Source organism: Malaclemys terrapin, chromosome 2, assembly GCF_027887155.1.
Source record: "Malaclemys terrapin pileata isolate rMalTer1 chromosome 2, rMalTer1.hap1, whole genome shotgun sequence".
Taxonomy (NCBI): domain Eukaryota; kingdom Metazoa; phylum Chordata; order Testudines; family Emydidae; genus Malaclemys; species Malaclemys terrapin.
Genome location: NC_071506.1, coordinates 38327803 through 38351030, shown reverse-complemented (window position 1 = coordinate 38351030; position 23228 = coordinate 38327803). Strand labels below are relative to the sequence as shown.

Here is a 23228-nt window from a genome sequence, read left to right as displayed (position 1 = left end):
CTTTGACTCCAAGCCCCTCAGCTCTCATTTGCTGGGAACGGCGAACCGCGGCCACAGGGAGCCGAGGGGCTCCATGCCTGCAAACGCTCCAGGTAAACGAAACGACAATGTATTAGATATTCAATTCAATGATTCCATAGAATTTAAAATCATCAAATTTTGGTGTAGACCCGTTTATAAGCCAACCCCCGCTCTTTGATGTGTCATTTTTTTACCAAAAATATTTGGCTTATGAACGAGTATATACAGTAAAAGAGCTGCATGATGCCAAATGAAATTCATTGTTGATAAATGCAACATATTATGTATTGGTATGAATAATTTCAACTAGTAATACACACTGTTGGGTTTTAATATAAGTATTAACTACTTAGGAAAATGACGGAGAATTATTGTGGACAGCTCCATTAGAACATCCTCTAAGTGATCTGTACTGGTCAAGAATGCAAAAATATTAAGATTGGGATACAAAATACCGCTGGGTTTCCACAGGATCTCTTCCTCCTTAAGTGTACAGGATAAGACTATGCTCTGAAAATGAATCCTGTTGTGTAGTGAATGAAGTTGTTGTTGTTTGTGGGCCTCCTGCCTCATTTGTTACAAAAGTTGGAAGATGTGTGGCGGGGAAATGCAGGAAGATAAAGTATAGTCTTGTGGTTAAGGCAGTCGAATGGTACTCTGACGTTGGATTCTCTCCTTGCCGCTGCCACAAATGTCATGTGTGATGCTGAGCAAGTCTATAAACCAAAATTTTCACAGGTGGCCACTGTGTGTTCTTCATTTTGTGATTATGCAACTTGCAACACCTAGTCTGATTTGTGGAAGTGCTGAGCACTCACTGCTGCAATTGAAGTCAGTGGGAATTCTGCTCTGAACATATAATTGCTTACCATTTATTAGCACATTAAAAAAAAAGTCAGGCCCTAGGCTTTCTAAATTGGACATCAAAAATTGGTGGACATTTTGGTCTTAATTTCTGTGCCTCAGTTCCCTGTGTGTAAAATTTGGATAATAATACTACCTCCTCTCACAAGGGTGTTGGGAGGATAAATCTGTTAATGTATGTAAAGCAGTAAGATGCTATGATCTCACAGAAAAATCTATGAGGAAATTAATTCTGTATTCAGTGTAGAATGGTTTGCAATAAATAAAGTGTGGGGCTACATATGAAATGATGAGGATAAAAATAAATATTGACTAGATACCCATTCGGTGAGCATCATTCATCCTTTGCACTGAATGAGGCAAAAATAGTATGTGATCACATAATTAAAGTAGTTATCATAATGCATACACAGGCAACCTTAATTCTGGTGTTTTCTATCTTCTGAGTGCTTAATTTTGGAACCTTAATGTTCTTTTACTGTAGTTTTTTGGGGTATAATATGGATATCAGGAATATCCACAGTTGCATTATATAAGATATTTATTTATTTGTTTGTTTATTAGAAGGAACATAAGCTCTCATTCTTCAGGGCCTGAGCTAACCGCTGATTTGCAGGGTTAGAAGAAACTTCCCCACATTTGACCACAATGTTTTGTTTAGTTTTTATTTTTTCCCACCTTCATCTGAAACATCTGGCTTTGGTCAGAGACAAGATAGTATGCTGAATGGACTACTGGTCTGATCCAGTATGACAATTATTATTTACTTAAGTTTATAAATTCATAAAATTTGAATAAAATGTGTTTTAGAGTAGATTGATAGCAATTTTAAGTGACTACAGTCCTATCTAGTATACAGCCATATAGAATAAGGTCACTATAACCTGATTATTCTATACTGCATGTCCATCTTTTTTCCTCCTATATACCATCTACCCAGCCCTACCACTCCAAATTGAAAATAAAAAGTAGGTTTTGTTTTAGTCACCATAATTTACAAGAAAGATTTAATAAGAGACGAGGAGCCTCAAAGTTCTCTAAATTGTTTTAAGAGATGCATCACTTTTGTACAGAGCATGCTCTGGTGCAGTTCTATGTTGCCATGATTTTAAAATAAATTGATCTTGCATACTGTTTCACAGTCCTCTAGTTGAAATTGCATTGCTTAGTGATTTTAATTTTATTATATCTCTTTACAATTTAAAACTGACTTTAAGTTTTTGTATACTTTTGTTTTCTTTCTAGCATACAGCTCACTTTGTCTTGTCTTTTGCAGGAGCATATCAGTATTGCCCACTGTGGCAGCATATAATAACAGAGCTCAAGCAGAAATCAAACTTCAAAACTGGCATAATGCTTTTCAGGATTGTGAGAAAGTGTTAGATTTGGAGCCTGGCAACCTAAAAGGTGAGATGTAAACTTGGATTTCTCAGAATTTTATTTCTAGAGAAAAGTCTTTTTTCGGGATGAGGGGTTGGGGGGAAACAGGCCTGGTTTATCATCCATTGACATCAATCGGAGATCTTTCCTTTGACTTCAGTTGTCAGACCTCAAATGTGGGGAAAAATAGTCCCAGATTAGCTCCACCAAGCTAGTTTAAATGGCAGTTTGGGGATTTGTGCAGTTTTGTCCTGCCTATCTTTGATCCAAGATCCTAAGATTGGGCTGAAGTGACAATAGGATGATGGTGTGTGTTCAGATCATGCTTTCAAAATGATGATTGTTAGCCACATCATATTGGTGATATGCACTTTCTCCTAATATTCACAGAAAAGCACCTCTTTTAACAGGCTTAACAGCTGCATTAAAACAGCAGGTGCATGCTTTCTTACTAAGGTAAGTAATTGTAAATAGCTAACTAAACTTCTATGGAGAGAGTGGGACAAATTGGAAAATTACTAAGAGGAATGATAGTTCATGTATCACTGTATAAATGTAGGGTATAACATATCAAATTATGTAATTAGAAAAAATCAGTAACTTAATACATAGCCATTATGAAGTGGATGCAAGGCTTTATGAAATTTAATGCAGAATTGTTTTGTACTTCACATTGTACTTTCTCTGATTAAATGTGAATTAATTGTGGTCTGCAGTATAATTTAGAACAATACAATATAAATAGTGTGTTCTTTGTTAATTTGTAGCTCTTATGCGCCGTGCCACTGTACACAAGCATCTACAGAATTACCAGGCAGCTATAGAGGACTTGGCCAAAGTATTACATGTTGAACCAGAAAATGCCATAGCTAAGGTAAAGACAAGTAACTCTGTGTATTTCTAAAATGAAGGTGTGTTTATAGAACAAGATGCATGTTGCTTGCATTGTGTTTGATGTGAGATAAAAGTGATATACTATAGTATTATAATAGATGTATATCTAGTCACTTTTTATTCAGGCAAACGCCACTGAAAAGTTCTGTTTGGCTCACTGACTTCACTTTTCTGAATGAATTTACTTTATGTTGAGCTCTGGGCTTCTACTTTTTTATAATGGCAAATACAGTATGAGATATGAACCATAAAAGATTGTATCTTAAAATACTTGTTAAAATGTTAATATATAATACATATTTTAAATGACTATTTTTAAAAAAGGACCTAAACAATATAATCCTGTTTGTGACTACAGATGAGATGGTAATTATGATAAAAATGCATGACTGATTTATGTGCCTAGTCTTATAGTCCAGTGGGTCTCAAACTTTTTTTTTCCACGAACCACTTGAAAATTGCCGAGTGTCTTGGCGGACCACTTAATGATCTTTCCAAATGTTGTTTGTACCATTAGCTAACAATTGTAAAGTGCTTTGGATAAAAGCGCTATATAAAAAAAACCCTTAATAATAAAAAACTTTTTTTTTTTGCTCTACAAATAAAAGCACACAACTCACATTTTAATATCAGTAGTCTTATCTTTCTAATGCAGTGGATGTGCCATCTCCTCCCTGCCGCGGTAGCCCCTGAACTGGGGCTGGGAAGGAGGGGGGTCTCTCCCCGGCAGCTGCAGCCCTGGAGCTGGGGAAAGTCGCCTCTTTCTCTGGCCACTGCAGCCCTTCACATCCCAAATTCAGCACACACCCTCTTCTCATCCCACTGCACCCTCCCACCTACACCCTAATCACCCCAAGGCCACCACCTCACATGTGCGTCTTCATTCTAGTAGAGCCATGCCTGTGGATCACCACTAATTAGGTGGGTGGCCCTTCAGTCTCTCATGTGTGGCTGCCCAGGTGCGCACCTTAGAGGGAACTATCCGAGGACCACCTGAATGGAGCGTGGTCCACAGACCACAATTTGAGAACCTCTGATATAGTCAGTTGTAGAGGAGGCATTGCTGAATCATTTCTGAGAGTTCTTTCCCAAAACTAAAGCTTGTTATCTTGTCTCCTTACCATTATTAATATTTACATTTTACTAGGAATTATCAATAACAGTTAAAATTAAACCTCAGTAATTCACACTTTACTGTTCTGCTTTCTCTGTATTTCACACACACACAATGGCAGTCTTCCTCCTCTTCTCAGCAAAGATTTGGTAGAAACAACTGTGGCTAGATCTGATGTTACTAAGATTTCATATCTCCTTGTTTAATTTTACTTATTAATTTCCCAAAATAAGGAGTTTCCAGTTATTTTTATAGGCTTTAATGTTCTGATCATCCAATAAGGTTCTGAGCATCTCTGGAGATGTGTTGAGCACTGTCAACTCCCATTGACTTTCATGGGTGAGGAATGCACCAGGCTACTTTGCAGCCTCACAGGATCAGGCCCTAAATCCACACACACTATGAAAACATAAAACTTACAGAATAAATTCATAACAGTTAACCACCCTTGTCTCCAAAGGGCCGAAGAATAGAATGTCCTTTCCAGTATGCCCTTAAAGTCAACAAACAAAGGGTTTTGTTGGACCAGGGTAGGAAGTTTGCTCAAGGACTGAAGTTCCTTCACTGTCAAGGCCCAGCCTGCAGCCTTCTTGTGTATACCAGGAGGCTGTTGGCTTGAGTGTCGTGACTAACCATCAGTGCAAATTAGCAAGGTTCTGTTGTGCCTCAATCTCATTACAGTAACTCCTCGTTTAATGTTGTAGTTGTGTTCTTGAAAAATGCGACTAAGCGAAATGATGTTAAGCGAATCCAATTTTCCCGTAAGAATTAATGTAAATGCGGGGGTTGGGTTCCAGGGAAATTTTTTTCATTGCCTGCTAGTACGGTACTTTGTCCACTACTTGCGGGATTCTCTGGAAGAGCAGTCCGTCGTAGCTAGCGGGTGGGGACTTGGAACCAGGGTGGTCCAGCAGCCCCCCTATCAGCTCCACTCCACCCCCCGTGCCTCCCACCCACTGGTGGGCCCCGCGGAGCAGTGCTTCTCCCCCTTCTCCCCCCCGTGCCTCCTGAACACAGCGAAACAGCTGTTTCACCACATTCAGGATGGGGGAGGCGCTGATCTGTGGAGGCTGCGGGCGGGAGGCTCTGGGTGTGTGTGTGGAGGGGAGCTAATAGAGGGGCTGCCAGCCCACCCTAGTTTCAACCCAAAACAATGTTATAAGCAAACATTGCACAACTTTAAAGGAGTATGTTCCCTAATAGATCAGCAACGTAACAACGTTAACTGGGACGACGTTAAGTGAGGAGTTACTATCACAAAAATCTCCACAGTAATACAGTAATGTTTTCTTAGGATTAAATAGGAATGTGGCAAATGATAGAAAATGCAAAAAGTTTGCCAGAAAATTGCTAGATTTTATTTTTGTTTGTGTGGTAATGGTGACCTCAAGTTGTCATTTAGGTATCAGGTAAATCACAAGTTCATCATTTCAAATAAAATTGTTACTTTGCTTAACAGCACCATTTAAACATCAGAAGTTAAACGAGCATTAAGTATTAGAAAGCGTATAAGATATTGCACTCATTTCTTTAGCAGAATAAGGTGTTTTGTTTTGTTTTTTCTTTTGAAAACACACTTTCTCTTACTTTTCTTTAGTAGAGACTTAGTGTAGAGAAAGTGTGTGTAGTCAAAAATGTGGTGTAATCCACAAAGGGGCATTCTCCTCTGGTAATCTCAGAATGTGTATGGTAGGTTGAAGAAAATCTATACTCAGGATAGCTCTACTCAAATGCAGCATTTGCTTTGCAGAGAAGTCTTGCTTTAGCAAGTTTTACAATTGGGTTAATTAAGTTAAGTGGCTTGCCTGAGAGTATGCAATTAATGACTTATTTGATAATGGGAACAAAGTTCTTGAATTCTAATAATTAGCTGTAACCTCTAGGACATATGTCAAATCTGGCCTTTTAGAAGCTTTTTTACAAACAGAAATTAGCAGCTTTAGAATTCCTCTGGTATTTTTCATATGGTTATGATAATGAAATAAATGGGAGAATTGTAGCTCTTGTAAGACCAGCATTACTTTTCATCAGTCAGCAGTGTGCTTCTACTAGACTCTGCAAGAAATTATCATTTCCTATGGTTGATCCTAGCTGTTAGTTTAACTATTTGAAAAGAAAACAGAAGTCCCTAGCAGACATTGGGCTCTCTGTACTGTGGATTTTGATTAAACTATTTTTAGACCTTTTCTAAAGTTCCAGTGTAGTAATCCATTGTCTTTAGGCTTTAAATCTGTTAGTCTATGACCTTGTAGACTGTGCCAGTTAGTTCCATTGTCAGTGTTGCACTGTCTACACACAGAGGTAGATAGACACAATCTATGTTCCAAAGAATTTATTAACAAATGGTTCCTATGGATTTGTATAATATGTATATGCAGTAGGCATTGGATATAGCATTGGAATGGCAGTCAGAAACAGTTTAGTCCTAATCCCAGTTCTGAAACTGACTCACTATATAGTCTTGAAGTCATTTAACCTATCTCTATTTTCTTATTTTTAAGGTAATACTGAGTAATTATTTCAGAGGTGTGTTGTAGGCATCATTTAGACAATGGAAAGAGTTTTGCAAAGGTAGAGCACTATCTAAATGCTAATTTTTAAAGACTTTTAAAATTGCTATTATTGCAATCCTGCAGAAAAATCTGTCAGATATTGAGCAGAAGCTGAAAGATTTAGAGCCTGTATCTGAGACTCACACCAAAGGAAAAAGAATAGTTATTCAAGATATCGAGGAGTCGGATGGTGATGAAGAAAGAGGAGGAAATGGAGAAGAACATGAAAGTGGCAGTGGAGATAAAAGTAATATGTTTGTCTATGTAATTGTTACCTGGGATATCGATCTTGGCAATTTGAAGGTTTTAAGCAGTGTGAATGTCCAACTCTCACTGAATCTTTAGCCCAGTTTTTTCCCCCCCTAACTTTGCAGTGGCACCCAAGGTCATAGAACCACTTTTTAATTTATTTTTCCCACTCTTTTGAGGATTGTTATCCCATTTACTTCCAGTATCGCTTTCCATTAGCCTGGACTACTGGGTCCTTGATAACTGAGAAGGACACAGCCCTCCAGTTAAATCTTATGGTGCATCTCCATACCCTCCCCTTTTAGGCCTTTATGCCATGTCTGAATTCTCTCTCTGCTCAATCTGAGTCTTTTTTAGAGATCCTTCTCACAAGTATTTTACTATGAGAACTTGTTGCTTTCCTGTTAGAGATTAGAATAATAGGCAAAGTTAAAAGGGTTACATGGTAATGTCTTGTAGCAGGTCATTTAGCCCTCATTCACTCACTTTGGTACCCAGTACATTTATTTTTTTTGTCTCCCCCATTCCAGTGAATTTGTTCATCTCATCCACCTATTGTATCTTGTCTTTTTTAGATTATAAACTGGCACAGGGACTGTAATTTATTATTTGTTTGTACCTTGCCTAGCACAGTGGGGTCCAACTTGGTTATGGCCTTTAAGCACTACTACCATATAAATGTTAATAATAGCTCTTCCTTAGTGCAGTTTAGGAGGAAAGACTGCAATTGTCTCCATTCCCATGGCTAGTACACAGGCTGTCATTTGTGTAGGATTAGATTTCTCAAGGTGACCCCAAATGCTACAATCTTTCCTCAGAACTGATTCTGTGCTCTTCATCCTCAGAATATTGTCTTCCACAGTCTGAAAATAACAGTTGATATAAAAGAGAGACAAAGTGGATGCGGTAATATCTTTTATTGGACCAGCTTCTGTTGGTGAGAGAGATAAGCTCACCAACAGAAGTTGGTCAAATAAAAGATATTACTTCATCCACCTTGTCTCTCTAATATCTTGGAACCAACCAACATGGTTAAACAACACTGCATACAATTGATATGAAGTATCTGCTATTCTAGCTCATCTGTTATTCCTGCTTTTGCTTTGCATGTGGCACCTTGGGTGTTCACCAAGCTCTTGAAGGTTGGTATCTTTGTTCCTGTCTCCTCTGCCAGGTGTTATATGCCTGTGGTAAAGAATCCCAGAGTCACTTTCTTCTGATGCTGACAAGAAACTTCATTTGAACAAGGGGAAAAGAATTATCCCAAAGCTACTCTCTGTCTCTTTCTGCTTTACTGTAGATCTTCTGCATAGAATCTTCCCAATTCCCTACTGCCTGGATTCCTGCATCAGATTTAAGAATTGGTATTTTCCTCTCTTCTTATTAGAGAGTACATAGAATGCTCTAGGTCTGGGCTGATGACAAATAAAATGATCTCTTCTATAGCTTGATTACTCAAGTCCTGTCTTGTTTGATTAGGTAATTTAAAAAAAAATTAAGTCAGGAACAACTTGGGCATTATAGATTCTGTATTTTCATATAATCTTCTGAAATATTGACTAGTTTGCACAATCGGGAATCAATACTTAAAAATATGAGGGCATGAAAAATTCTTGTGGGATCATTGGGCACCTCTGCATGTCAGTTAAGATAAAAGGAAAACCCAGCATCTAGGCTGATGGTACCAAGGCATACAAAATTATTAGAGGGTACAGTTGCCTTATTGATATTTTCAAGGGTCAAAATTTCAGTTATATAAGAACCACCATACTAGGTCAGACCAAAAGTCTGTCTAGCCCAGTATCCTGTCTTCCAACAGTGGCCAATGCCAGGTGCCCCAGAGGGAATAAACAGAACAGAACATTTGGTGACCCCTAGTTCTTGTTTTATATGAGAGAATAAATAACACTTCCTTATTTACTTTCTCCACACCAGTCATGATTTTATAGACCTCATATCCCCCCTTAGTCGTCTCTTTTCCAAGCTGAAAAGTCCCAGTCTTATTAATTGCTCCTCATATGGAAACCGTTCACACCCCTAATCATTTTTGTTGCCCTTTTCTGAACCTTTTCCAATTCCAATTTTTGAGATTGGGGTGATCATATCTGCATGCAATATTCAAGATGTGGGCATACCATGGATTTATATAGAGGCAATATATTTTCCATCTTATTATCTATCCCTTTCTTATTGATTCCCAACATTCTGTTCGCTTTTTTGACTGCCGCTGCACATTGAGTGGATGTTTTCAGAGAGCTATCCACAATGACTCCAAGATCTCTTTCTTGAGTGGTAACAGCTAATTTAGCCCCCATCATTTTATATGTATAATTGGGATTATGTTTTCCAGTGTGCATTACTTTGCATTTATCAACACTGAATTTCATCTGCCATTTTGTTGACCAGTCGCCCAGTTTTGTGAGATCCTTTTGTAGTTCTTCGCAGTCTGCATAGGACTTAACTATGTTGAATAGTTTTGCATCATCTGCAAATTTTGCCACTTCACTGTTTACCCCCTTTTCCTTTCCATTTCTGAACATGTTGAATAGGACTGGTCCCCATACAGACCCCTGGGGGACACCACTGTTTACCTCTCTCCATTCTGAAAACTGACCATTTAGTCCTATCTTTTGTTTCCTATCTTTTAGCTAAATACCAATCCATGAGAGGACTTTTCCTGTTATCCCAGGACCGATTACTTTGCTTAAGAACCTTTCGTGAAAAACCGTGTCAAAGGCTTTCTGAAAATCTAAGTACACTATATCCACTGGATTCCCCCTTGTCCACATGCTTGTTGACCCCCTCAAAGAATTCTAGTATATTGGTGAGGCATGATTTCCCTTTACAAAAACTATGTTGACTCTTCCCAAACAAATTATGTTCATCTTTGTGTCTGACAATTTTGTTCTTTACTATAGTTTCAAGCAGTTTGCCTGGTATTGAAGTCAGGCTTACTGGCCTGTAATTGCCAGGATCACTTCTGGAGCCCTTTTTAAAAATTGGCATCACATTAGCTATCCTCCAGTCATTTGGTACAGAAGCTGATTTAAATGATAGTTTACAGACTACAGTTAATAGTTCTTCAATTTCATATCTGAGGGCTGGTCCACACTAACCCCCCAGTTCAAACTAAGATACACAACTTCAGCTACGTGAATAACGTAGCTGAAGTCGAAGTATCGTAGTTCGAACTACAAGTTACTTACCACGGGTCCACACGCGGCAGGCAGGCTCCCCCGTCGACTCCGCGTACTCTTCTCGCGGAGCAGGAGTACCGGTGTCGATGGCGAGCACTTCTGGGATCGATTTATCGTGTCTAGACAAGACGCGATAAATCGATCCCAGAAGATCGATTGCTTACCGCCGAACCCGGAGGTAAGTATAGACATACCCTAAGGGTATGTCTACACTACGGGATTAATCCGAATTTATATAATTCGAATTTGGGAAACAGATTGTATAAAGTCGAATGTATGCGGCCACACTAAGCACATTAATTTGGCGGTGTACGTCCAAGTACCGGGGCTAGCGTCGATTTCTGGAGCGTTGCACTGTGGGTAGCTATCCCATAGCTATCCCATAGTTCCCGCAGTCTCCCGCGCCCATTGGAATTCTGGGTTGAGATCCCAGTGCCTGATGGGACAAAAAACATTGTCGCAGGTGGTTCTGGGTACAGCCTCACCCCTCCCTCCCTCCCTGCATGAAAGCAACGGAGGGCAGACAACCATTTCGCGCCTTTTTTCCTGGGTGAACACTGCAGACTCCATACCATGGCAAGCATGGAGCCCGCTTAGCTCAAGACAGCAGTCATGAACATTGAAAACACCTCGCACGTTCTCGTGGAGTTTATGCTGAGCCAGGACCAGAAAAACGAGGCGAGGAGGCAGCGGTGGCGGCAGCGCAGCGACAAGCGTGATGAGGACATGGACACGGACACAGAATTCTGTCAAACCACGGGCCCCGGTGCTTTGGAGATCATGTTGTTAATGGGGCAGGTTCTATCCATGGAACGCCAATTCTGGGCAAGGGAAACAAACACAGACTGGTGGGACTGCATAGTGTTGCAGGTGTGGGATGATTCCCAGTGGCTGTGGAACTTTCGCATGCGTAAGGGCACTTTCATGGAACTTTGTGACTTGATGTCCCCTGCTCTGAAACGCCAGAATACCAAGATGAGATCAGCCCTCACAGTTGAGAAGCGCGTGGCGATAGCCCTGTGGAAGCTTGCAACGCCAGACAGCTACCGGTCAGTCGGGAATCAATTTGGAGTGGGCAAATCTACTGTGGGGGCTGCTGTGATGCAAGTAGCCAAAGCAATCACTCAGGTGCTGCTACGAAAGGTAGTGACTCTGGGAAATGTGCAGGCCATAGTGGATGGCTTTGCTGCAATGGGATTCCCTAACTGTGGTGGGGCGATAGATGGAACCCATATCCCTATCTTGGCACCGGAGCACCAGGGTACCCAGTACATAAACCGCAAGGGGTACTTTTCAATGGTGCTGCAAGCACTTGTGGATCACAAGGGACGTTTCACCAACATCAACGTGGGCTGGCCGGGAAGGGTTCATGACGCTCGCGTCTTCAGGAACACTACTCTGTTTAAAGGGCTGCAGCAAGGGACTTACTTTCCAGACCAGAAAATAACCGTTGGGGATGTTGAAATGCCAATAGTTATTCTTGGGGACCCAGCCTACCCCTTAATGCCATGGCTCATGAAGCCATACACAGGCAGCCTGGACAGGAGACAGGAGCTGTTCAACTACAGGCTGAGCAAGTGCAGAATGGTGGTAGAATGTGCATTTGGCCGTTTAAAAGGTCACTGGCATTCATTATTGACTCTCTCAGACCTCAGCCAAACCAATCTCCCCATTGTTATTTCTGCTTGCTGCGTGCTCCACAATCTCTGTGAAAGTAAGGGGGAGACCTTTATGGCGGGGTGGGAGGCTGAGGCAAATCGCCTGGCTGCTGATTACGCGCAGCCAGACACCAGGGCGATTAGAAGAGCACACCAGGAAGCGCTGTGCATCAGAGAAGCTTTGAAAACCAGTTTCATGACTGGCCAGGCTACAGTGTGAAATATCTGTTTGTTTCTCCTTCATGAAAACCCGCCCCCTTTATTGACTCATTCTCTGTAAGGAACCCACCCTCCCCCTTCCCCCAGCTTGCTTTCAAACCAAATAAAGTCACTATCATTTAAAAATCATTTATTCTTTATTAATAGATTATAAAAAGAGGGAGGGAACCCGGGTGGGGTTTGGGAGGAGGATCGGTGGGAAGGAAAAGGCCACTAAAAAAAGGTTAAAAAAATGACAGCCTTTTGCTTGGGCTGTCCACTGGGGTGGAATGGGAAGGTGTACGGAGCCCCCCCCCCCTCCCCCCCCCGCGTTCTTACACGTCTGGGTGAGGAGGATATGGAACATGGGGAGAGGGGCTGTAGCGGCACTCTGTTTTCCTGCAGCCGTTCCTGAAGCTCCACCAGACGCCGGAGCATGTCTGTTTGCTCACGCAGCAGCCCCAGCGTTGCATCCTGCCTCCTCTGATCTTCCTGCCGCCACCTCTCATCTCGAGCGTCTCTCCTGTCCTCACGTTGGTCCCTACTGTCCTCATGTTGGTCCCTCCTGTCCTCACGTTCACTGGCTTCTTTCCTATACTTTGAAACCGTGTCCTTCCACTCATTCAGATGAGCTCTGTCACTGCAGGTGGATTCCATGATTTCTGCGAACATCTCGTCTCGCGTCTTCTTTCTCCGACGCCTTATCTGTGATAGCCTTCGGGACGGAGGAGGGAGGCTTGAAGAATTTGCAGCTGCTGTAGGGAGGGAAAAAAAGAGAGAATTTTTTAAAAAGATACATTTTGCAGAACAATGCTTATACTTTTTCACGGTGACCAACACTATTCACATTACATAGCACATGTGATTTCTGTGCAAGGTCGCATTTTGCCTCTTAATACTGAGTGCCTGTGGCTTTGCTGCTAGAGATCACAGGTCTGGGCAACAGAATTCGGCTTGCATGCGGCCATGGTAAGCCATTGTCTTTCGGCTTCTGCGCCCTCCTTTCCCACATACCAAGCAAAGCCCGTTGAGTGCTGCGGTTTTTCTGTTAACATTCAGCAGCAGCAGAAAACAAACTAACCCCCCCCCCCCCCATCCAATTCTCTGGATGATCGCTGTACCCCTCCCCCCACCGCGTGGCTGGTAACAGGGAAGATCCCTGCTAGCCAAACGCGAAAAGCTCAGGGCCAATTTCCCCCCCTGCGCTTGGCTAACTGCAGGGAAGGATTTCTTTTCAGCCACAGGCAAACAGCCCAGTAGGAACGGCCACCTCTGTCCCCTTAATTAAGTTCCCGTATTTCAACCAGGTTACCATGAGCGATATCACTCTCCTGAGGATTACACAGCAAGATAAAGATAAAGAACGGATGTTGCAAGATAAAGAACGGATGTTGCTTGAATGCCAGCAAACACCGGGACCATATGCTGCCAGGCTTTGTCAGGCAATGATACCAGATTACTTGCTGCAAGCATGGCGTGGTCAAGTGTCCTACCATGGAGGACGGAATAAAGCTGCACTGCCCAGAAACCTTGTGGCAAGGCTTTTGGGGTACCTCCAGGAGAGCTTCATGGTGATGTCCCTGCAGGATTTCCGCTCCATCCCCAGACACGTTAACAGACTTTTCCAGTAGCTGAACTGGCCGCAAATGCATCCCAAGTCCTCAGGGCAAAGTAATCATTAAAAATGCTTGCTTTTAAAACAAGTTTGATATTTTAAAAGGTAAACTCACCTGAGGTCCCTTCCATGGGGTCATGGTCTTGGATACTGGGTTGGGAGGGTACTTCAGTCAGGCTGAGAAAAAGATCCTGGCTGTTAGGGAGAACGGAGTGCTGGGTGCTCTCTGCAAGCTCGTCCTCCTCCTCCTCCTCCTCCTCTTCCCCATCCGCAGAATCCTCAGGTGTAGCTGATGAGACTATCCCCGACCCGGAATCCACGGTCACAGGTGGGGTAGTGGTGGCGGCCCCCCCCTAGAATTGCATGCAGCTCGGTGTAGAAGCGGCATGTCCGCGGCTCTGACCTGGAGCGACCGTTTGCCTCCTTTGTTTTTTGATAGGCTTGTCTGAGCTCCTTGACTTTCACGCGGCACTGATCTGAGTCCCTATTGTGACCTCTCTCCATCATGCCCTTGGAGATTTTTTCAAAAGTTTTGGCATTTCATCTTTTCGAACGAAGTTCTGCTAGCACTGAATCCTCTCCCCATATAGCGATCAGATCCAGTACCTCCCGTACAGTCTATGCTGGTGCTCTTTTTCGATTATCGGCCTGCATGGTTACCTGTGCTGATGAGCTATCTGTGGTCACCTGTGCTCTCCACGCTGGGCAAACAGGAAATGAAATTCAAATATTCCCGGGGCTTTTCCTGTCTACCTGGCCAGTGCATCCGAGTTCAGATTGCTGTCCAGAGCGGTCACAATGGTGCACTGTGGGATAGCTCCCGGAGGCCAATACCATCGAATTGCGGCCACACTAACCCTAATTCGAAATGCTAAAATCGATTTTGGTGCTACTCCGCTCGTCGCGGTGGAGTACAGAAATCGATTTAAAGAGCCCTTTATTTCGAATTAAATGGCGTCGTTGTGTGGACGGGTGCAGGGTTAATTCGAATTAAGGCTGCTAAATCCGAATTAAAGTCGTAGTGTAGACCAGGCCATAGTTCCTTCAGAACTCTTGGGTCAGTACCATCTGGTCCTAATGACTTATTACTCTTTAGTTTATCAATGTGTTCCAAAACCTTTTGTAATGAATAAAATTAAATATCTACATACTATGGTGATAGGCTCTTCTGATAGATGAAGAATTTGTCTAAGGTTACATCTGATACAATGATTTTGTGGTTTTTCTTATCTTCTGGACATTGTTTAAAGCTAATTTTAGGGTTAATTTTCATTATTGTCTGTCTTTAATCTGAACTCATATAAGGCTATGCTTTGTCCTTATGTTTACCTTTCATATGAAACCTCTTTTTATTGAGCTATATTGATATATTACAAGAAGACGGATTAAAAATGTCTCCTTTCCATGTTATTTATGGGGACTTCGGATGGGTACCTAGGGTTACCTAGGGAGGTGGTGGAATCTCCATCCTTAGAGGTTTTTAAGGCCCGGCTTGACAAAGCCTTGGCTGGGATGATTTAGTTGGTGTTGGTTCTGCTTTGAGCAGGGGATTGGACTAGATGACCTCCTGAGGTGTCTTCGAACTCTAATATTCTATGATATTCTAGGGTTGTCAATTGCAGTTAATTCATGTGATTAACTCAAAAAGATTAATTACAATTAAAAAAAATTAATCACAATTAATTGCAGTTTTAATCCCACTGTTAAACAATAATAGGATACCAATTGAAATGCATTAAATATTTTGGATATTTTTTTATATTTTCAAATATATTGATTTCAGTTACAACACAGAATACAAAGTGTACAGTGCTCACCTTATATTTTTTTATTACAAATATTTGCACTGTAAAAATGATAAACAAAAGAAATAGTATTTTTCAGTTAATCTCATAAGGACTGTAGAGCAATCTATTTATTGTGCAAGGGAAATTTACAAATGTAGATTTTTGTTTTGTTTTGTTACAAAAGGGGAAGGATAGCTCAGTGGTTTGAGCATTGGCCTACTAAACCCAGGGTTGTGAGTTCAGTCCTTGAGGGGGCCAGTTGGGGATCTGGGGCAAAATCAGTACTTGGTCCTGCTAGTGAAGGCAGGGTGCTGGACTCAATGACCTTTCAAGGTCCCTTCCAGTTCTAGGAGATGGGATATCTCCTATAATTATAAAAACAAAACAATGTAAAACTTTAGAGCCTACGAGTCCACACAGTCCTACTTCTTGTTCAGCCAATTGCTAAGACAAACAAGTTTGTTTACATTTACAGGAGATAATGCTGCCTGCTTCTTATTTACAATGTCACCTGAAAGTGAGAACAGGTGTTCGCATGGCATTATTGTAGCTCGTGTTGCAAGGTATTTACATGCCAGATACGCTAAATATTTGTATGCCTCTTCGTGCTTCGGCCATGATTCAAGAGGACATGCTTCCATGCTGATGACGCTTGTTAAAAAAATAATGCGTTAATTAAAGTAGTGACTGAACTCCTTGGGAGAGAATTGTATGTCTCCTGCTCTGTGTTTTACCTGCATTCTGCCATATATTTTATGTTATAGCAGTCTCGGATGATGACTCAACACATGTTTGATTTTAAGAACACTTTCACAGCAGATTTGACAAAATGCTAAGAAGGTGCCAATGTGAGATTTCTAAAGATAGCTACAGCACCGGACCCAAGGTTTAAGACTCTGAAGTGCCTTCCAAAATCTGAGAGGGAGGAGATGTGGAACATGCTTTCAGAAGTCTTAAAAGAGCAACACTCTGATGTGGAAACTACAGAATCCAAACCATGAAAAGAGAAAATCAGCCTTTTGCTGATGGCATCTGACTCAGATGATGAAAATGAACATGCATTGGTCCATATTGCTTTGGGTCATTATTGAGCAGACACCATCATCAGCATGAATGCATGTCCTCTGGAATGGTGGTCGAAGCATAAAGGGACATATGATTCTTTAGTGCATCTGGCACGTAAATATCTTGCGACACCCGCTACAACAGTGCCATGCGAACACCTGTTCTCACTTCCAGGTGACACTGTAAAGAAGAAGTGGGCAGCATTATCTCCTGCAAATATAAACAAGCTTGTTTGTCTGAGCGATTGGCTGAATAAGAAGTAGGACTGAGTGGACTTGTGGGCTCTAAAGTTTTACATTGTTTTGTTTTTGAGTGCAGTTATTTTTTCTACGTAATTCTACAACTGTAAGTTCAATTTCCATGATAAAGAAATTGCACTAAAGTACTTGTATTAGGTGAATTGAAAAATACTATTTCTTTTGTTTTTTATAGTGCAAATATTTGTAATAAAAAATAAATATAAAGTGAGCACTCTACACTATATTCTGTTTTGTAATTGAAATCAATATATTTGCAACTGTAGAAAACATGCAAAATATTTAAATGGTATTCTATTATTAACAGTGCAATTAATCGCAATTAATTTTTTTAATCGCTTGATAGTTCTAATATTTTCTCATGAACTATCAGTAAAACAATTTAATTTGGTGCTGATGTATTAATTCTAACATGACAAGTAATTTGATTTGCTGATTGAAAAACTGTAAATCTGCATTTTCATGTAAATTAAAGTATCAGCTTTTTATTTAGCATTCAGTATTTAAGTGGTTAAATTCAAGGTAAATTCTCTACCATTCCATTATGTAAGAAAAGGGGGGCTATAAGTTGTTCTTCAGCAAGGAGAAAACAGATTTGACAAGAAAGTATTACATTCTTACTATGTATGGCAAACTGTTTATTACTAGAAATTAATCTGTGTTCTGAGAATGTTTTCTGTGACAAATCAATTTTTATAAATGAAGACTCTTGAAGTATTTTATGCTGTGGACTTTGGTATACACCCCTCCTTTGCCTTTACAATAGTTCCTTCCAATGATGCAAACTCTGACCTAGCTGATTAACTTCCTTGTAGAAACTGGTGTACTACTCGGAGGCAAGATTGCAACTAAAAGTGAAATGGGGAATGTACAAAAAAAGTTTTCCAGCAAAGGAGATGGCTGTAAGTCAGAGACGCAGAAGCAGAGTGAATACACTGAGAGTAGAGTAAAAAAAGACGTATCAGAGAAAAAGACAATTGAACATTTACCAGACCATGAAGGTGAAGTTAATGGTTATCTAAATGGTAAAAAAAAGAATGAAAGCAATGATCTGAAGAAGGAGACTTCCAGTTCACATGGGACAGAATCTTCATCCGCTGGGAAAAGCATTTCTAATTTGCTTCCTCCTACTGCAGCAAAACTGAAAAGTGAAGGAAATGAGTTATTTAAGAATGGGCAATTTGGAGAGGCTGTGCTGAGGTACTCAGAGGCCATTGAAAATGTCATCAATTTAGGTGAGTTGTGATACCTTATGAAAAGAGTAGAATCGCTATTATTGTTAAAAGAACCACAGTTTAACCATCATAGCCTATCCACAGATTTCTGACAGAAATTGACAGGCTGTAAATTCCTCTGTGATAAATAATAGTCAATTTACAAAATGAGTCACAAAAGGTACAATAGAGTGAAATGAATAGAAAGATTGATAATTCTTAGTGACAGCGATGTTTGCATATGTTTACGTATTAGAATAATTATATGAATTGTAGGTGACATACTGAATAAACAAAAGCTCCTTGAAGCTTTGCATCATCAGCAAACTGCAGCAGTGCAGTGTAACTCAGAATATACTATAGTCTTTTTTTAATTCTAATTCAATGATATTTAAATAATGAACTTTCATTGTACTTGCATATAATTTTAGGAGTACAAAGTCGAGATGATCTAAGTATCTTGTATTCAAATAGAGCAGCATGTTACCTTAAAGAAGGCAACTGCAGTGACTGCATTCAAGATTGTAACAGGTAAAACAGCACTCTTTCTTGTAGGGAAACAACATTCCTATTGATGATTAAACATTTTAATCAGTTTCTCATTATTAAAATACTATTTTAACTGAGTCATTCTAAGGAAGGGCTAGTTCCTTGTCATATTGACAGGAATCTTTATCTGTTAAAATATGTTATGAATCACTCACTACTAGGGGAGAGGTAATTTTAAGAATATTGTATAAGTTGATGTGTAAAGACAATTAAATCTTCCCAAATGTACATAGAAATGCATTGAAGGCTTAAATGAACAAAATGTTAACGTTAAATGAAAACAGGCTCTTTACTGAACAGTTTGTGAATGCTCCATAGTTATTTATACGTAGTCTCTTTTCACCCTAGGACTGATAACCTTGTTTGAAACAATTTTTAAGCATGTTTACAGTAGAAATTGTTTTGCATGTACACTCAACATATTCACAATCTGAGTTACAATTGTGTTCAAAAACTGAGCTAGAATTCTGCTGTCTACTTATGGTGCATTGTTGTACGGCACCATTGGCTGAAGGTCAGGTACCCTCAATCTCCCCCTCCAAAAAAACCACATTTAAGTATTACTGTTTTTCCTAAAATTTCTGTTGAATTTCATAAGCAGTGATTAATGAGTGTAAGGCTTTAGGGGTTAAACAGGATACCATGCGATCAGAGCTCTCATGAGCCAAACAAATTTCCTCTTTTGTAATGCAAGGCTGTAACTTTCTGGAGTGCAATCCAGACCCGTGGAGAGTGTGGAGTTGCCTTGCCAGGCAAGCTCCAGGATCCAAAGCATTGGACCAGGGCTGCCCAATATGTAGACATGAGTGCATGCTTGTTGCTGACAGTGGGTGTCCCAGGCAGAGAGTCATAGTAACAAGGTATTGTGAGGCACGGGGTTACAGGATAAGAGGTGACAGAACTCTTCACTGGTCTGGATTGCACCCCAGAATGTGATACATACACAACTAGAGTATAAAAATATTAATAACTGGATATAATATAGATTTAGCTTTTAATTTTTATTAATTAAGCTGCTAACATATTGAATATAGTCTACCATCTGCTTTAGGAGTTTTCTTAGAATGAGCAGTTTTTTTCATATACTTTCTAATACTCTGCATAATTTAAACTTTGTTGTAATTAATGAAGATATAAGATAATTGAAAAAAACAGATGTTTACTGACCAAATAAAGTTACAAAATTATAGCAATAAATTGCTTGTTCTGGTTCTTTGAATATAACTCTGCCGTTGAAAACAATACTGTGAACCTGTGTTTTTGTATTCTCTCTAAATGGAAACCTGTATCATCATCAGTCATCGGTATAATATTAATTTATGGTACTACCCATAATATGCTATACTCTTTCTATATAGACAGAGAGGTATGGTTCCTGCCACAATGAGCAGAGACAACAAATAGAAATTAGGAAGAACAGGAAATAGAAACAATATTAAAAAAAATATGTCAACTGGATTTGCTGTAGGCAGCACAACAGAAATGGATAAAGTTTAATAATGATTTATGATTGACTCCAGCAATGGCATAGAGCTTGTATTCTTGATGTAAAAAACAAAAACAAAACCCAAAATCTTTTACACATTTGTCTTCTAATATGTGTTTCTTGAGAGGCTTCCAGAAATCCTCTTAGCTCCTCTTCCCCATAAGGGCCCTGATTTGGAGTAATTTACCCTTTGTCTGTGGAAGACAGGATGTAGCTCCCTTATACGAGCTTCCACTTCCTCATATTACTGCTATGGCATAACCTGTCACCTGATTAACATTACCCTCCAGCTATACCCTGGAAATGCATGCTGGCTAGCTTCACCTAGAATCATAGAATCATAGAATATCAGAGTTGGAAGGGACCTCAAGAGGTCATCTAGTCCAACCCCCTGCTCAAAGCAGGACCAATTCCCAGCTAAATCATCCCAGCCAGGGCTTTGTCAAGCCGGGCCTTAAAAACCTCCAAGGAAGGAGACTCCACCACCTCCCTAGGTAACGCATTCCAGTGTTTCACCACCCTCCTAGTGAAATAGTTTTTCCTGATATCCAACCTGGACCTCCCCCACTGCAACTTGAGACCATTGCTCCTTGTTCTGTCATCTGCCACCGCTGAGAACAGCCGAGCTCCATCCTCTTTGGAACCCCCCTTCAGGTAGTTGAAGGCTGCTATCAAATCTCCCCTCATTCTTCTCTTCTGGAGACTAAACAATCCCAGTTCCCTCAGCCTCTCCTCATAAGTCATGTGCTCCAGTCCCCTAATCATTTTTGTTGCCCTCCGCTGGACTCTTTCCAATTTTTCCACATCCTTCTTGTAGTGTGGGGCTCAAAACTGGACACAGTATTCCAGATGAGGCCTCACCAATGTCGAATAAAGGGGAACGATCACCTCCCAGATGCTGATAGTTCCCAAGAAATGCACCCCTTCCATCTGACTTTGTATCTACCCTTTAGATTGCACCAAATTTCTAGGGGTTATGAACCTGAAAATTAGTTAGTGTTCTCAAGGTTAAAAGAAAGTTAAGAGCAGTAGTTGAGCCTTAGTAGCACTATGGAGTGATGCATAATTGCTATTCTAAACAGTACTTAGCAGTAGAAGAGATCTTGGAAGCTTTTAAACATAACTGTCTTCATTATTTAGATATATACAGGAGTACATATCCTAACAGCTAGCTGCCTAGAATCCTCTAAATCGCAATACTCCTATTGTTCCATTAATAAAAGACACTTTTTAAATAATAATGCTTTTGTGGGCATTTTGTGCTTTTGTGAGCCCATCATGTCACTGGAGCAGTCCATGTAGTTTAGAAGTAGTACTCGTTGTGCTGCACTAGATATTGAGCTTGCTGCCTGACCACATCAGCAGTTATCTGGGAGACATCCTGCCAAAACAGTCAGTTTTTTCCTTGTATGGCAACCTCAGTTGCTCACAGCCAACAGGCAGTTGTGTACTGCTTGTATTATTGCTAAATATTTTCTTCATGTTTTACAACTACGGAGGAACTGAAAGCTATTAGAGGAACAAGCAGACAGAACGAGCATATGTTTGAGATCCACACAGATCTAGGCACCACTTAAACAGAATAATCATCCCATTAAGATTAAGCAGAATAACCTCACTAAGATTCTATTAAGTCTGGTGGGCCTTAATTGTGTTCACTGTGGAGGAAGTAGGTTACCAGACTGAGTTAACAAATTTAAGTTGAATACATTGTAATAAAATATGCTAGCATGTACATGGCTGCAATCCCATTTCGGGTTTTTTTAGTTGCTAATAAACCACTCCAGATCTGCTTTCCTATTTTGTCAACATTACCCCAAAATGAAATAATGGACATACTGTGTATAGTTCTTTATATCAGTGGATAGCTTCATTAGGTTTATGTGACAATTCTGTTTTCAGCTCTGCACTGCTTGTAATCTTTTTTTCTTTTGTATTCTCAAGAGCTCTGGAACTTCATCCATTTTCCCTTAAACCTCTTCTGCGACGGGCAATGGCATACGAGTCCATGGAGCGATATCGGCAGGCGTATGTTGATTATAAAATGGTTCTACAGATAGACAGTGGGATCCAGGCAGCAAATGACAGTGTTAATAGGTAACATCAATTTGTGACTTTTGTGTTCTTATAAGATGCTGAATGGAAAAATAGGATTTTATATTTTATTTTGTTTTCCTTTATCTACTCCCTCTCCTCTATGTGCCTCAGAGTTAGAAGTATATACAGAAACACCAGTTGTTTGTTGTTAATTATGTTCACAGTAACATCATTTCCCATTGGTTGTATTCACTCTACAATTAAACCATGAATGTAAACTTGAAGGGTGGACTTTTCTTTTGCTTTCAGCACTTGTGAATGTACCATCTTTTTTCTTCTACTGTTCTGTCATTTGTCCATTACCCACGCTGTATTGTTCCTCCTCTCTTGTACTGTGCTTTCCCCATTTCTTTTTAATTCCTTCTGTGTTCTGGTCAGTGAAAGGACAGCAGCAAAATGAAACTTGTAGGACTCCTGATCCCTGAAATGCCAGGCTAATGTTTGACATCTAGCCTGCACAGAGATCAACATTCCATTAAGTTTCACTGTGCTACCACTTGTCAACAGTAGCTTATTAGTGGCTTGTGCCACTTCCCTGAGACTATATTAAAAATTTGATCTTAATCCATGTCAGCAAAATTTCATGTTTTGTTGTTTTGTTCTGGATATTTTACCCTTTTCTATGTGATTTAAATTTTATAACCTGAGGCAGAAATCTCCTGCAAGTTCTGCATGGCAGATATCAACTCCCAATATTCTCCTCTCTCTACTCTGGTGACCTCAATGAGAGATGCATGTATATGCGGAGAGCAAAATGTTAAAGCTGAGATCTTCCCTGTGGCTCTATGAGAATTTTGCCCTTAATACTTGGGTCTACAAAACTTTATTCTTGTATTAGATGACAAAATGCTATCTTGGCTGGAGTAGAACAATAATTTCACATAATATTCTTGACAGAAAGGTGTCTAAGCTAGTGGTCTGCCAAACTCTTTCGTTTCAGTGTCTGCATTGGTCATCCATTTAACACTGAAGCATACAAGAGAGAAAGAATCTCAGTCTCTTGCCATACAACTTAAGTGCCCCTTACATTC

The 23228-nt window shown here is 40.3% G+C and overlaps 1 protein-coding gene across 1 annotated transcript in view; it reads left to right on the top strand.

The window, feature by feature from the left end:
- SPAG1 (sperm associated antigen 1) overlaps positions 1–23228 on the top strand; it is a 71402-nt gene that overhangs the window by 20867 nt on the left and 27307 nt on the right. Inside the window, exons 8-13 of the mRNA XM_054018707.1 lie at positions 2162–2292; positions 3033–3139; positions 6910–7072; positions 17667–18086; positions 18497–18596; positions 22045–22197. Of these exons, the coding sequence (XP_053874682.1) occupies positions 2162–2292; positions 3033–3139; positions 6910–7072; positions 17667–18086; positions 18497–18596; positions 22045–22197 (1074 nt within the window). The remainder of the gene's footprint in view (positions 1–2161; positions 2293–3032; positions 3140–6909; positions 7073–17666; positions 18087–18496; positions 18597–22044; positions 22198–23228) is intronic.